The 14,626-nt window shown below is 56.4% G+C and overlaps 1 protein-coding gene across 1 annotated transcript; it reads right to left on the bottom strand.

Annotated features, from left to right (window-relative positions):
* Positions 1-11,793: 11,793 nt before the first annotated feature.
* Positions 11,794-14,372, bottom strand: BHLHE23 (basic helix-loop-helix family member e23). The gene has a single exon (XM_019753364.3). The coding sequence runs from the start codon at positions 14,243-14,245 to the stop codon at positions 13,532-13,534; it is 714 nt and encodes a 237-aa protein (XP_019608923.3). The 5' UTR covers positions 14,246-14,372; the 3' UTR covers positions 11,794-13,531.
* Between the last annotated feature and the right edge of the window lie 254 nt (positions 14,373-14,626).

The raw sequence follows: 14,626 nt of genomic DNA, 5'->3' as shown, positions 1-14,626 counted from the left end.
TGGAGTATGATCGACAGAAAAGAACACAGGCTTTGGGGCGAAACCGGTGAGAAGATTCCTTCAGGATCGACGGGACGCTAGATGAGAAGGCGGCCGACCTCGGCGGGTCTGGAACAGGCTGGTGGGAGAAGGGGGCTGTTCACTCGGGGAGACCCCCCAGTGTCAGGGGTGTTTGGCATGGACTGCTAGGTGGTGCGCACACCAGCCTACGGCCTGAACACCCAGCTCTGGTCAGCGCCACCTTCAGAGAGTCCCTCACCGCTCTGCAGCTGTCCAGTCTTGGCTCACGGTTGCGGCTCAGAGATCATTTGACTGAAGCCGACTTCCTACCTTTGCCCAGCTGGACAGTGGCCTGGGAGCTGCTTTAGGAAACAGCCAGGAGAGCGTCAGCACCAAGGGAAGACCGAAGGCAAGGCCACTAAAAATGCCAGGGACATGCAGCGTGAGAACAGCCTGTCCAATGATGTCATTTCATGTGACAGCACTAATTGCCGTCCTGCAAACCTGTGAGTGGTTGCTTTCCTTTCCTTCCTCTGGCTTGGAGAACCCTCAACTAGCAACTCAGGCTGGGAACAGCGTCTGGGTCAGGATTCCCATGTGTGAGCTGCACGCTGCCCCACCCAACACCTGCCACACCCAGTATTTAACAAGAGCATTCAGTTTATTTGCAGAAAAATGGACAGTGGACAGATAAAGGTGCGGATGGTTGTCTGGTGGAGCCCTGTTGCCCAGCTGCACCCCCGGGCTCCTCATCTGGCGCCTTGAGGGCTGCTTCTCCCGCCTCACTCTGTCTGTGAGTCACCTCCCTATTCACAAAGTCACATCTTTGTTCCGGGCAGAGCAGCTAGCTCTGTGTCGAGATTCAAAGCTGTTTAAAGAGTAAATGTTTTCCTAAGTTTTAGCTGACATTCAATTCTAATGACTTTTTGAACAAAGTAACTATTAAACGTGTACGTTTTATGGTCTCCTGATGTCTGACAGGTGTTTTTGCCCACGTGGGAAGCAGATGCTAAGAGCTTCTCCCTAATAGCTCATAAATAACCAGCCCGTGGCATTTCCCTTTGTCTGTGGCACTGCCAATGGCCAATTTGTTCTTCAGAAGTGGCCACGTTGGCCTGTCAATCAGCTCTTGCCGTAGGCACTTTTTGGTGATTAGAAGCCCCTTAGAGAGTGAGAACTCCAAATTAGTTTTAAATAAAAAATAAGAATATTCATGCTGTTGAACATCTAAAGGTAAGAGAAACAACAGAATCCAGGCCATCCCGCTTGGGTGCCAGCGTTGCTGCGAAGGGCGCGGCAGGGCCCAGACCCACAGGGGTCCCCTGGGATGGGGCGCAGGCACAGAGGTGGGGGCAACGCAAGTGACTGGGGTGAGCCTGAGACACAGAGCCACACACAAGCGGGAAGATGGGCACGTTTCATGCCGTCGCTGCAGGCACATGAAAGCACATTGGGAGGACGGGGAGGAGAGTTAGTCTCCTTGACAGGAGAACAACTGTTCCTTTGAAGAGGCTGACGAGCACACAGCATCTCTGTGGGCGGCGTGGACGTGCCTGGCTGTGACGGCCGCTCTCAGCGCGGCCTCCCTGTCTCTCCCTCTGGCCTGGCTGAGCCCTTCCAGCCTCTGCTGCCACCCTCCTCCATGGGTGGGTGAGTCACATCTGGCTGTCGTCCCCACTGGGAGTTGGGGTGACAACCTATGAACCCCTCCAGCACCCTTGCTGGCACCCCTGGCCCCAGGCCCTGTCCAAGGTGCTGACTCCAGGAGTCCAGGCCACAGCCGTTGGGACCATCTTCCCAGGATGTAACTCTTGTCCTCCCAGGGTTTCCAGATGACGTGTCCTTAAGAGGCAAAGGTAAATCCATTTTATGGCTGCTTCATCCTGGCGTTGGCTTCCAGGACTCTCTCTGACCTTCCAGACGCTTCAGGGTATAATGGCCCGGGGCCAAGAGGCTGCCCGCCCAGGTCTGAGGTTGAGGCCTTGCCTCATTGCACACACAGGAAGGCTGAGGCTGTGGAACCCGGTGGTGGCCTCTTAGGTGGCCCAGCAGAGTTTGTGGGTTGGACATGTGTCCTCACGAAGGACAAAGGACGGAGTACTGTGCCCGATACTGCAGCCCTCGGCCTCCAGCTCGGCTACAGCACTGCAGCCTTCGGACCAGTTTCTCAGGACATCTCAGGAATCTCGGTTCCCCAGGGTCCTCACTGCGCTGACAGGCCACTGCCTGCCTCTGCTGCCACTCGGAGGGGGCTCACTGCAGCCGGGACGAGAGCTTGGGACCAGGCTTGGGCTGGAGGCCCTGCCTGGAAGCTGCATGTTCTTTGCCAGTGACACCCCCTGTCTGAGCCTCAGTGTCCCCACCTGAGAAGTGTGGGGCCGCGTCAGGCAGGCATGGGTTGTGAGCCTAAAATAAGGCCATTGGGAAGGATTTCACCAGGCCTGGCACATCCAGGCCCTCAGGAATGGGTTTGATAACAACCATGGGAGCTGCCCGCCAATTCACCTTCTTTCCGCAGTGATGACCCACCGGTCTCAGGGCAGAGACGAGACTCTCCCGCTGCTGGTCCTCAGCCCCTGACTTTCCTCAGTGAGGGCACCTGGCGCCGCCCTGTCCACGTGTGGCTCCCCAGGCTGCCCTGCTGCCTCAGGGTCTCGCGCCTGCTGAACGCCTTTCCATTCTCCCCAGCTCAGCTCCCCGTCACCTCCTCCAAGAAGCTTTCCTCCCCCTCAAGCTAACTTACCTGGTTACCGTCTGTGCCTGCTCTCCACCGCGGTCCTGCCTGGGTTGAGGCCAGCTGTGGTCGCTCCTCGATGTGTCCTCAGCACATAGCCGTACCGGGCACACAGGGGACCCTGGACCATTAAGGACCTTCCATAACCAGTCCAGGTGAAGGCTATTACATCCGTGCCAGCAGCAGCCCATCTTTGTGATTCTTTTACAAATTTACCATTTTAACCATTTTAATAGTGCACATGCATCACCACTGCCCAGTTCCAGAACTTTTCATCACTCCAAAAAGACTGCTGAGCCCGTGAGCAGTCACCCCCACCCTCTTTCCCCAGCTCCCGGGCACCACTAATCTCTCTGTGTCCCTGGCTTGGCCTGTTCTGGACGTTCCATGCACGCGAACCACACACTGTGGTCTTCTGAGAGGCTTCTCACTGCCCCATGTCAGGTCCATCCCACTTGTTGCACATGTCAGGGCTTCACTCCTTTTCCTGGCCAAACAACACTCCAGGGGGTGGGTGGGCCATGCTGTGTTCATCCTTCATCAGCTGACGGACGTCTGGGTTGATTCTGCCTCTTGGCCGCTTTCTAGAGTTGAATAAACAGCACTGAGTGGCGTGTTGAACATTCTGCTACGGGCATATGTGCACAGGTCTGGCTGAGCCACTGTTCTCAACTGACCATCTTTGGAGCTCGCAGAGCCTGCCTTGGCCTTGGTTGCTCGCGGTAGAGGGAGGGTGACAGTAGAGTGCTCACCTGGCCCCGAGAGGTGCAGATTCTAACTTCTCAGCCAAGGGAGAGCTGCTCCTGCCAGGACCGCACCTGGCAATCGATCGCGGCTGCCCAAGTAGCCTTTGCGGCAGCGGCGGGTGTCTGCATATGTGTGGATGCCCAAATCTCCAGCGAAACCCCTGCCACACTGGTAAATATTTTAGCAAACAAAAATTGTTTAAATGTGCAGCCAGATGTCCAAGTTGAAAAAGTGCTTAAGGCGTTTGACTGATAAAAAGCCCAAGCTCTGGGTGACAGGACTGAGAACTCGCCCCAGGCAAGTGTAAACTATGAAAACCATCCTGGGCTCCTCTGTGCCTGGCTCGGGCCACAGAGGTTTGCAGGCACATCCATCTGTCGCTACTGTGTCCTGACACTCAACAAAGCCGGACACGTTTCTGAACCGCTGCTTCTCTGCAGTGGCCCTGAGCGGAGGCTCCTCACAAAGGAGGTGCCATCAATATTCATGACTGGGCCTGCTGGTGGCCGGCCGAGCGCCTGAGCTTAGGCTGGGCCAGCGGCCACTGGCTCTTTGCTTTGGTTGCTGTGGAGTAACAGTTTCCTGACGAACTCTGCCTCCCGTGGCTGTGGATGCACCTGACAGACAGACTGGGACCCACAGAGGCCACTATCCTGGACAGAGACAGGTCAGCCCAGGCCCCACATGAAGGCAGACCTCTGTCCTCTGGGCCACATCTGTCCCCTTAGCCCCATCTTCAGTGCCTGGCCGGGCCGGGCCGGATGTGAGAGTCTCTCAGTAAGAAGATGGGACTGCTCTTTCTGGCGTTCAGCAGGACGTCCCACCCTAGACCCCAACAGGGTCCCCAGCCATGGCCGCTGAGTCCCCCGAACCCCAATGTCCTGCCCAAGCACTCAGGAGGGGCCGTGCAGGTACACCAGCTCCCCCCCCAATACTACCTCTTACCGGCAGTGATAAATGCTCGTACTAATTAACGGGATGGGTGTGACCACAGTAATGCCTTTGTATCACAGCCATTCTGGATCCCACATAAAACTGCACTAATAAAATTTCCTCTGCATCATTTCCATTGTTCTGAAATGAAGCAGAAGTTGTGCAAGAACATTCTGAGGGGGTGCTGGAGCCTCACGCCCATGCTGCCCTTGGGAACTGGAAGGACACTCAGACCCCAGACCTGGAACCTGGCCTCAGCCTGTGTCATGCGGGAGACCCTGCTCGCTGCGCCATTTGTCGTGCGGGGCGACCTGTGGGGTCTCTGGTCCCGCTCCCCACATAACGCAGGATATGGTGAGGCCAAAAAGGAACACCCACGGAGCCATAGGTAGGGGAGTCATACCACTATATTCTCTCTGGCGGCACTATACTCTCACTGGAGGCTGGATCCACACTGTCCGCAAACTGCCATCCACACTTGCCAGCCCAGCCGCCATCTTCTTGCTAGCCCCCATTCTTCTCTTCTCTCTTTCTTTTCTAGCATAGTCACGGCAGTTATATTAGTGGCCAATGGCTCACTGGTTACAGCTGACAGCCAACTAGCCACAGCTGATGGCCATCCCATCACAGTTGATGGCCATTTACTACCTGAGCCAGCACCTATCTATGTGAGGCTGAGAGCCTGGAAACTACTTTCTGGGGCTCTGCCCCCTCAGCCTGTCTCGCCACTGCTCCAGGAGGGCTGTGCATGGCGGGTTGGGGCGGCCCTGACCAGGCAAGGGCCAGAGGCCTGGACAAGCTGCCAACTGCCTTGAGCCTCTGTGTCCTGGTCTATGGAATGGATGTTAAGACTCTGTTTCTGGGGGACGCGTATACTGCTGCCCTTGGGCTTGCACACACCCAAGTGGGCATGGCACCTCCTCTAAGTGACCTGCTGGGGCACCTTGACAACATGTGAAGGGTCAGCTTCCCAGAAACCAGCGTGTGCTACTGTCCAAATGATAATGCCGCTATGAGGAGCGAGACCCATTCCCCGCCATGGGGACTTGCTCCCGAGATGCCACTGAGACCCCAGGGCTAACTGCACTGAATTCCTGCAGCCCCCAGGGAGGACAGGGGGGCGGCTGCACTTCTCAGATGGTAGAACAGGAACACTGAGGACAGTGCCAGGAAGCTGGAACCAGGACCCCCTGGCGGGCCTGAAGGCAGAACCCACTGCCCAGGGCCTGCACCTGGTCTCTGTAAGGGGAAGACCCTCTTCTTTGTTCCTCTGGGAGAATCAAGCCAAAGAGAAGACTTGAACATGCCCAAAGGGGAAATGGGCTCTGCCAGGAGAGGCAGGTGGGTGTACTGGGACACTTTGTGTCCACTTTGGGTCTGGCCAGGTAAACAGGGAAGGTCCATGGTTTCCAGCTGGGGTTTGTCAGTGGGCGCTGCCAGGCCCCAGCCCCGGACGGCTTTGGCTGCAACAGACCCAGGGAGTGGCTGCCTCCACATGGAGCGGGCAGGAGAGGTCGTCTCGTCCACCTCAGGCAGACTCAGTCCAGAAGCATCCGGGGCGAGTGTCTGTAGACCTTGCCATCCCTGGAATTTTGGTGGCTTTAATATGTGTAATGGGCATAGAAACGGGTCAAGTTTTCAGATTAGTGCCTATCACAGAATGAGGGCAGCAGCCGTCCATCTGGACCACGCTTGGGGATGTCCAGTCTGCAGTTCAGCCCACAGGCCTCGTCCACTGATGTCTGCTCGACTCCATTTAATGAGTGATTTTGGATTAAAATAGGAGCCAGCAACAGGGCACGAATCTGTATTAAATCTGTGAAATGAAAATTGCAAAGATTTACTCAGGGTCATTACACGAGGAAATGTAATCACAGCCTCATGCATGGTGGCCCTCACCACCGAGCAGGTCATCAAGCTGTCACAGGGGGTGACGAACGTCTCCCACTTCTGTCTGCGGCCTGGACGGGGGGCCTGACCGAGGGGCGGGGCATCAGGCACACGGGTCCCACATGCTTGGCCGTCTACCCACAATATCGGTGGTTTCCCCGGCAACAGCCTTTAGACTCACGTTGTTTGTTAGAGGCTTCTCTCTATCAGAAAAGTACCATGGGAGCCGAAAGTTGAGACAAGATTCGAGGAGGAAAAAGCTTCTCTCATATCCCAGTTGTATGGAGGCGATGACCTAACTGAAAGGTCTCCTCCTGGCCCCGTTTCTCTCAGCAGCTGTGATCTGATTACGATTACGTCCCCCAGTCTGGGTCCTTTCTCATTTCCAGTAAGCGTTTCCTGTGTGGGTACGAGGTTGAGGTTGCCATGTGGTTTCTCACAACTGGTTTCTAGTCTGTGCTCTGCAGCCTGAGCTCCCAGGTTAACGCAAACTGACAAGCCATTTAGCGGCAGCCCGGGTGCTGAGCTCATGGAAAAGTGATACGATGGGGGCCCCTCCCTGACTGGCCCTGCTGGTCCCCTCGCTGACCACTAGTGCCATCTTTAGTTAATCAGTGCCTAAAGCCACATGCTGCCCACCCACACTGTCCCAGGCCCTTCACAGGGAGGCTGGACGTGCCCGCTGCCCCTTCACTGTCCAGTGTGTGAGTCGTGCAGTGATGGCTCCTTGCCCAAACCCTTGCCATGTCTCACCTGCCAGAGAAACCAACACCCACACGCAGGTGTCCGCCGCAGCAGTTTTAATCCAGGGGATGCATTTCCAGGACGGGAAGAAAGGTGGGAGACAGGTGGGCTGGTTCACAGCATGTTTCCCATTGTGGGGTCTCGGTGTCTCCTCGCCCAGTGGCCTCGTCCGGCCGGGAGAACAGCCAACGTGCATGAGGCACCTACCAGGCCCTGGAGCTTGGGTGGGACCTCCCACTGCGTCCTCAGGTGCCATGTTATTGCCAAGGAGGAAGCGGGGCCAGAGCCACGTGCCCCCCACGGCCTGCCGACCACTCAGAGCCATTCTCTGCCGTCCTGGTCCCGGGCGCTCAGTGAAAGGCCGGCGGCAGCCTGGAGGTACCTCTGACCTTGTCTGCTCATTTGTAATTATTTTGGGAACACTCTCTATTCACCTACATGGTGGGTGGAGAGGAGGAGGGGAGCAGTTGAAAGCCAAGGACCCTTTTAAGTGACACATTTTGCAGTTGTGCATGCTGTCATGAGGTTGCTCAGTGACGTCAGGATCCTTGAAAGTTCACCCATGTCCCTCACCTGTCAGCACAGCTGCTTCCCAGCACGATATTAATTAGCCATCAGGTATGTGCCCCTCAGTGGAGGAGAGAGGCCTGTCATGATAACGAACAGGTTTGGGGAGACACGTCCCCTCAAATTACTTTTTAAACCAGCCTTATGAAGCAGAAAATGAGAGTGAAATCAGTGAAATCACCTGACACTGTGCTTATTACGGGGTGGGGGTGGGGGGCTGGTCCCTGTCTGCAATGAGCACCACACTGGGAGCAGTAACCAGCATCTTGGGACCCCACATTTGCGATATTTAAAGGAGCATGTGCAATGGTTAGGGGAGGAGGGCTCCCCAGAGGGAGGGGAAGGGCTGCAGACCTTTCTTTTCTTCCCACGAGAGGCTCAGGAGAGGGGCAGAGAGGGAGCGGAGACAGAACGAGCTGGGATGGGTGCGGGAGGGCTGAACACAGGCCCATCTGGTCCCCGAAGCTGCTGAGGTGGAGAGAAGCAGCTGATAGAAAGGTCTGGAGGGACCTGTGCAGCTGAACCTTGCTGCACAGGTGTTCACAGGGGCCGTGAAGGAGGGCTGTGCCCCGTGCGTGACAGGGGACCCGCTGTCCTCAGGGCCTCTGCCACCATGATGCTGTCTCTGGTCAAACAGCAGGGAAGCGCAAAGAGGACAGGGGACACACAGCTCCGCTGGGCGCAGAGACCAGCAGTGATGCCTTGTGGCCTCCAGAGAGCGTCGCGGGTCCCATTCGTGTCTCAGGGTTTGCGACCAAGTTCCTAGACTGTCCATGGCCTCATTTGGGCAGCAAGGGCCACCCACGTAGACCTGGGGAGGTGGGGCTCCTGTCACACCGAATCAGGGTCCCTGGAGAGCAACTGACTGTGGGCTCATCTCTTCAGACAAAATGGGGCTTGGAGGCGAAACTAGGCTGGCTGTCCCTGCCGTGCCGGCAGGCTGTCTGTGAGACCCTCCAGCTAGGACCCAGTATGTCGGTGGGCACCCCAGGAGGCCCTGAGTGCTGTAGGGGACAGAGGCCACTGGCCAGGTCCCACACAACTGGCTCTGTGTTGTATTCTGATGGCTGTGCCTCCCGGAAATGCAGATGGGGGCCGCTAGAGCCGCAAAGCAGCTCCCTTTGCATCCTGACGACGCAGCAGCTGGGTGATTTCAGGAACCGAGAAGCGAAACCTCCGTGTATTCAGAGACCTCTTCCACGCGTGCTTTTACGAGGCTACCCCTTCACATTAACCTCCAGAGCAATCCCGACCGTCCTCCCATACAGAGAGCTGCACTTCAAAACAGTTTTCATCCGTTTATATGAATACATATGCCTTGGGCACTGCATGGGAAACACCAGCATAAACCACTTCTTAAAACAGGGAGAATACTGGAATCAAAGGTAACTGTGCTAATTAGTTGAGCCTGTCTGCCTTTATGGGAACACAGGTTTCTCCCCTTTGGGGTTAAGTTTGCAAATCTGTATCAACTATCTAATTTTAGGAGCAGACTTTTGTTGGGGAATTGTAACATAATATCCAGAGTTACCAGTCCATAGAGGTAATTGCTGAAGAAATAATTTAATACATTGTAAATCCCTCTATTCCCATCCCTTCAAATGGGATGCCAAAAGCGATTAAAGACTAAAAACAGACCACAAGCAAATTCACAGGACAAATTGCTGTAATCACTCTGCTGGATTAACCAGGGCTCAGGGGCCTCTGCTCTGCAGCTCCAGCCAGAGTTCCCTCAGCAGGCCAACGTGAGACGAGGCTGGTTGTGGAAAACAGCATTTGTCCTTTATCAGGAGGTGTCTCTTCTTTTAATGTCCCCACTCTGCAGGGGAAGGAGACGTGTGTGTTGGGACAAGCAGGCGTATGCACTGACCGGGATGCTCATTAGCTTCCTCATGAGACAACACAAAGCTCCAAGGATCCTAGAGCTATCTGTGTCCGTGAAGAGAAATCCTGGTCTTGGGGATGAAATCCACAGGATAAAACAGTGGGAAGCAACATGGCTGGTCCAGGAGTCTGCTGAAGACCTATGTGGGCTGGCTACATGGGTCATGGTGCTAGGGAACCCCTACCCCTTGGGGGAGGGGCAGAGCTAGGTTTGGGTAGAATTCTGCATTAGGAGTTTGGATGCCAAACTCTATTACAGAAAATCGGGGATACTGTTTTGGAGGAGCGCATTTCCTAACTGGGAGAAACAAAGATCCCTGTGTGTTGAGTATTTGAGTACCAGGTGCCTCATCAAGCAGATGGGAAACCTTTAGCAAACAGTTTGGTTTTGAGTAGACAGGGCAGCAAGTTGAGGGGCTGCCGTGCTTTAGTTACTGACCACAGGGCATCAAGACCCCCAGAGGTGTGGGAGAGATACGTCTGCAGTGGGTGGTTTTAAAGCAAGGAAGAAAGGGAGGTCATGTCTGTCCTGGGTGCTTAATCGTTAGCTTAACCACAGACGCCCCACCTTGTTTAGTATCTGTGCATCCCCTATTTCCACTTGGCAAGCTCTCCCCTGGGGTGTGCCATGGGGAGAGCAGGCGTGTGAGCACCCGGTCAGTGAGTGGAGACAGGGTGCAGGACCCTGGCCAGGCTACTGGCCTCTCCTGACTTGGCAAGGGACCCCTATGGGGCCACCTGCCCCAAGCACCCATGAGCTGGGCATCACGGTCTTATAACCTGGGCTTGAGTGAGGCTTAGTCTGCGAGTTGCTCAAGCAGCAGCCAGGGTGCCTGGACCCTCCACTCGTGTGGTTAATAGAGGGAAAAGGCTGTGCTGGCTTCTAGACAACCCCTTGGCCAGGGTGGGAAGGACCCAGCGTTGTCCTACGCTGGCTGCCCAGGTTTGGGTGTGGCTGGCCAGCATGTGACACTGGTGACATACAGGGAGACAGACAGCGACCACTGCTTGGACGATGGCTCTTCTGCCTGCCCCAGCCCCGGCTAGATTGGTGAGCCAGGATTTAAAGAGTAACAGGCACAGGACATTTCCTGCTTGTCTAGCTCTAGAATTTATTCTAGAATCAATTCTTATTAAAGCAAAGGAAACAAAGGCACTTCATATGTTTTGCATTTTCATAGTCTAGAGCTGTGATGCCCGCTGTGGTGACCACAGGGCACATGTGACCGCTGAGCACAGGCAACAGGCTGCTCCAAGTGCAAGACACACGGGATTTGGGAGACTTAGTACAAAAAATGTAAAAGGTCTTCCTAATAACTTAAAAATGCTGATTACATGTTGAAACGATAATATTTCGCATAGTATTTGGGATAAATAAAAGTTATCATGAAAATTAATTTCACCTGTCACTGGGAAACGTAAAATCCCACACGTGGCCGGCACTCTCTCCGTAGGGGAGGGAGCTCTGGTTTAAAGGGCTATTGTCAATATCTCCATCCCTGTCCTGGGATCATGTCCCGAACCTCAGCACAGCAGATGGGTCTGCCTTACCTAAGACAGATCTGCACAGAGTGCCTTGGAAAGGCTCTTCAAATCTCACAAAGCTCTTTCCTGTCATTCCTCTCGCGTTGCTGGAGCCATTTGAGCTTGGGTGGGCAGGTGTGTGGTGCTTCCTTTCACACTGACCCCACAGCAAATCCTGCCACCCTGCTGGAGCGCAACCCTCGAGCGAATCGCGCAGGCAGCAGCCAGAGCCCCCAGCAGAGGTTCCAGAGCCTGGGCTTGAAACAAGCACCTCTGGGGGGTGGTATTCTGGGCACACCGGAGGTGGAGGGTCAGGCCTTTCTTGCTGGGGAAGCTCTCCAGTGTCTGGGCTGCTTAGAATGGGGAGCGTGCTGTGCAGACTTGTGAGGCCAAATGTGTTTATTTTGATGGACCAGCTTGCTTGATTAGTGGCACTGTTGAGACCTGCCTAATTTCACTTTGAATAACTATCCAGGCAACCCCAGTGCAAAGCACACTGCCATTGGGGGAACAGGAGATAAACAGCTTTGCAATTAAAAAAATTTAATTTAACTTTTACTTAGAGGAAGTTATTAGAATGGTTTATGATTAGTTAAATCGTTCTTTTAAAATTTATTTTTCACCCAAGAAGAGGCAGGGAGATTTTTTTCCTTCACCTTTTTCTGATGATTTCATATATTTGCTGACTGGCTGTTTACAGATCACAGAGACGTTTTAAACACTGACTTAGGGGCATGTGGCCCAAGCTGACACAATGATCTGAAAACTGAAATTACGAGTTCAGTCACAAGTGAACACTATTTCATTTGATACTAAAATTTAATCATGTTATTTAAATAAATAAGTTGAAAGCAAATACTTGATTCTGAATATCAACGACGCACTGAACAGGTGTGGTTTTACCCAGAAGTAACTCGGTTACTTGGGATTATAAGTGATTTGCAAAGTTGATTACGATCGCTTTGAAATGACCCCCAAGGTGAACAGCCTTGCCTTTGAGGTTGTCCTGTCCTCAATTAAGAGGATATTTGAAACGCAGTTTCCAACCCTCAGCTCTTTGAATGGGCAAAACTGATAAACTAGACTGTTAGGGGGAAAAAACAATGACAAAACGAAAATGGAAATTAGCAGAAAGCAGTATTAAGCATATGTCTTTATGAATAAGACTTAATCACACACTTCATTTTGCAAATACAAAAGGGCCTTTTGAAATGTATTAATTAAAGTTAAATGCTATAGACAAGCCGCTTTGTAGGGCGGCGGTCCTCTCCCCATTAGCATAGCATTAACGACAGCCGAGGAAATTGGGTTAATAAAGCCGGATATTGTGGCAGAGCTGCTGGGGAGCGAACTAGCGCGGACAGCTCAGCCCCCAGGGCGGCCGGCAGGCTGTGGGCGGCGCGTGGACCCCGGATGGTGGCAGAATTCTGAGCCGGGCGCCGACACAAAAGAGACAGACCCCATCGCCATTCGCACGGGTCAGGGCACCGGGGCCCCACCAGCGTACTCACCCGTGGCCCGGCCTCCACCCCAGAAACGTGCGGGGGGTGGGGAGGGGCTTTGCCGGTCATCAGGGCTAGACCGGGCCTTCCCTTGACACCCCAGAGCCAAGTGGGGGCGCAGGCTGTGGAGACCCCTCCTCCATGCAGCCGCCTTCAAGGAGAGGGCGTGCGAGAGTCTCCAACAAACTCCACCAGGGCCCCGCCTAGGCGGGACGTTCCGGCGGGGGCGGTGATGGCTGGGGAGTCCAGGTTTGTTTAGGGATAAATTCCTCAGACTTGGAGCCAGCCAGCGTCGTCGTCCACTCACCCCTAGGGGTTAGCACCTCTAGTCAGGCAAGAAAATAAACATAAACTCAGACTTGGGAAAGCCGAAAAGCCACTCCCCGTGGTCTTCCGGAGTCCGCAGTCCAGCTCCTTTGCAAACGACAGTTGCGGGGCCAAGCGGGGCGCGCACAGGGCGGATCAGTTGCTGGGGCGCAGGGCTGTGGAGCCGGCAGAGGCGGGGGGTGCCGGGAGCCTCCTATCGTCGGAATCACGGCCACCCAGAGCGTGGCCTTGCAGTTTGGCAAGAGCGGCAGACAGCGGCGGGGGGTGGGGGGGGGAAGCAAAAAGGCATCCCAGGGCGAAGACCACGACCTGCTAAGCAGCATACTGTCTGTGCCTGTGCTCCGCGAGCCTTGGGCTGGTGCCAGGCAGGGTCGCGCCAGTCCTCGCTCCCGCTGGTTTTGAGGGTGAGCAGCGGTGCCCAGACGAGCACTGTTGGTCACCCCGTCCCCAGGCTCGATGGCTGGGGCGTTGGGAGGGTGCCCCATGGGAGCTTCGGACTCCCGGGTGTGGGTTCCAGGACCCGCTCTCTGGCTCAACCTCGTGCTCAGACCGCCCCAAGCTGTTCCGCAGGGGCTGGAAGCGCGGTTGGGCCACCTTCTCCCTGTGGGCGGGATGACACAGTCGTGGGGACAATGGTAAATGGAGGGCGCGTTCGGAAGGAGGGAGCGGCCTGGGGCCCCTACGGCTTCTCGTTACAGTGTTTGCAAAGCGCTGAGGGCGTCCCGGAGAAGGCGGCGCACTTGTCAGGGCAGGGCAGGGCGGCGCCAGCAGAGAAGGGGTACACCGCGGCCTGACTGAAGGGCGTCAAGGGCGCGGCGGCCACGGACGCGGCCAGGCCCTGGCCCTGGTTCAGGTAGGCCACCAGGCGCCGCATCTCGTCCAGGGCCTGCGCCTGCATGAGGATGTAGTTCTTGGCGAGCAGCAGCGTGGCGATCTTGGAGAGCTTGCGCACCGACGGGCTGTGCGCGTAGGGAATGACGGCGCGCAGCCCGTCCAGCGCGTCGTTCAGGTCGTGCATGCGCCGCCGCTCGCGCGCGTTGATGCTCAGCCGCAGCGAGCGCTGCTCCCGGGGCCGCCGCCGCCCGTCCGCCCCGCTCCCCGGCCCGCGCCGGCGCCGCTGCTCGAAGGCGTCATCCTCATCGCCGCTCTGCTCGCCGCTGCTCTCGGCCGCCGCGGCCGGGGTGCGGGGCGCGGGTGCCGCGGGGAGGTCACCGCCCAGGTCCGGCGCTCTGTAGCCGCGGGCCGCCTCGGGCCCCCGTGCCGCCCCGAAGGCGAGGCCCGCCGCCGCGTAACGGTGGCTCAGCGCCAGGTACGCGTCCCCAGACAGCGACTTGAGCTCGGCCATGGCTGCACCGCCGAGGCCCGAGGGCTCGCCGGGCGGGCGGGCGGTCATGCGTCCGGGCCCACGCCGCCCCCGAGGCCCGCCGAGCCCGCCGCTGGCGCCGCCTTGGTGCTGCTCCCGGCTCCTCGCGTCGGGCTGGCAGTCTGTCGGTCCCTGAGCTTCTCAGGCCCGCCCCGGCCCCGCCTCCCGATCGTCTCCTCTCCTTCCCCTCTTCCCCCCACCTCCCTGCGGCGCACGGGGCTGGGCCCGGGGCGGGCTCCAGCGCCTGCCCGCCTCACCACTGTTTTAAGGTGCGGAGACGCCGCTGGGCCTTCGCGTTGTCCAATCAGAGCGGACCTGGTGACCGACTGTTCCCGGAGCTGGACTCCACCGGATGCGAAGACCGACGGCCAGAGGTGGGGGGAGCGCAGGGATGGAGCGAGCTGGAAATGT

Source organism: Rhinolophus sinicus, chromosome 13 (assembly GCF_057876585.1).
Source record: "Rhinolophus sinicus isolate RSI-liver-muscle chromosome 13, RSI-T2T, whole genome shotgun sequence".
Taxonomy (NCBI): Eukaryota; Metazoa; Chordata; class Mammalia; order Chiroptera; family Rhinolophidae; genus Rhinolophus; species Rhinolophus sinicus.
This window is presented reverse-complemented; position numbering and strand designations above follow the sequence as displayed.

Coding starts and splice junctions, on each gene's coding strand:
- BHLHE23 (XM_019753364.3), bottom strand. CDS start 14,245: ATGACCGCCCGCCCGCCCGGCGAGCCCTCGGGCCTCGGCGGTGCAGCC.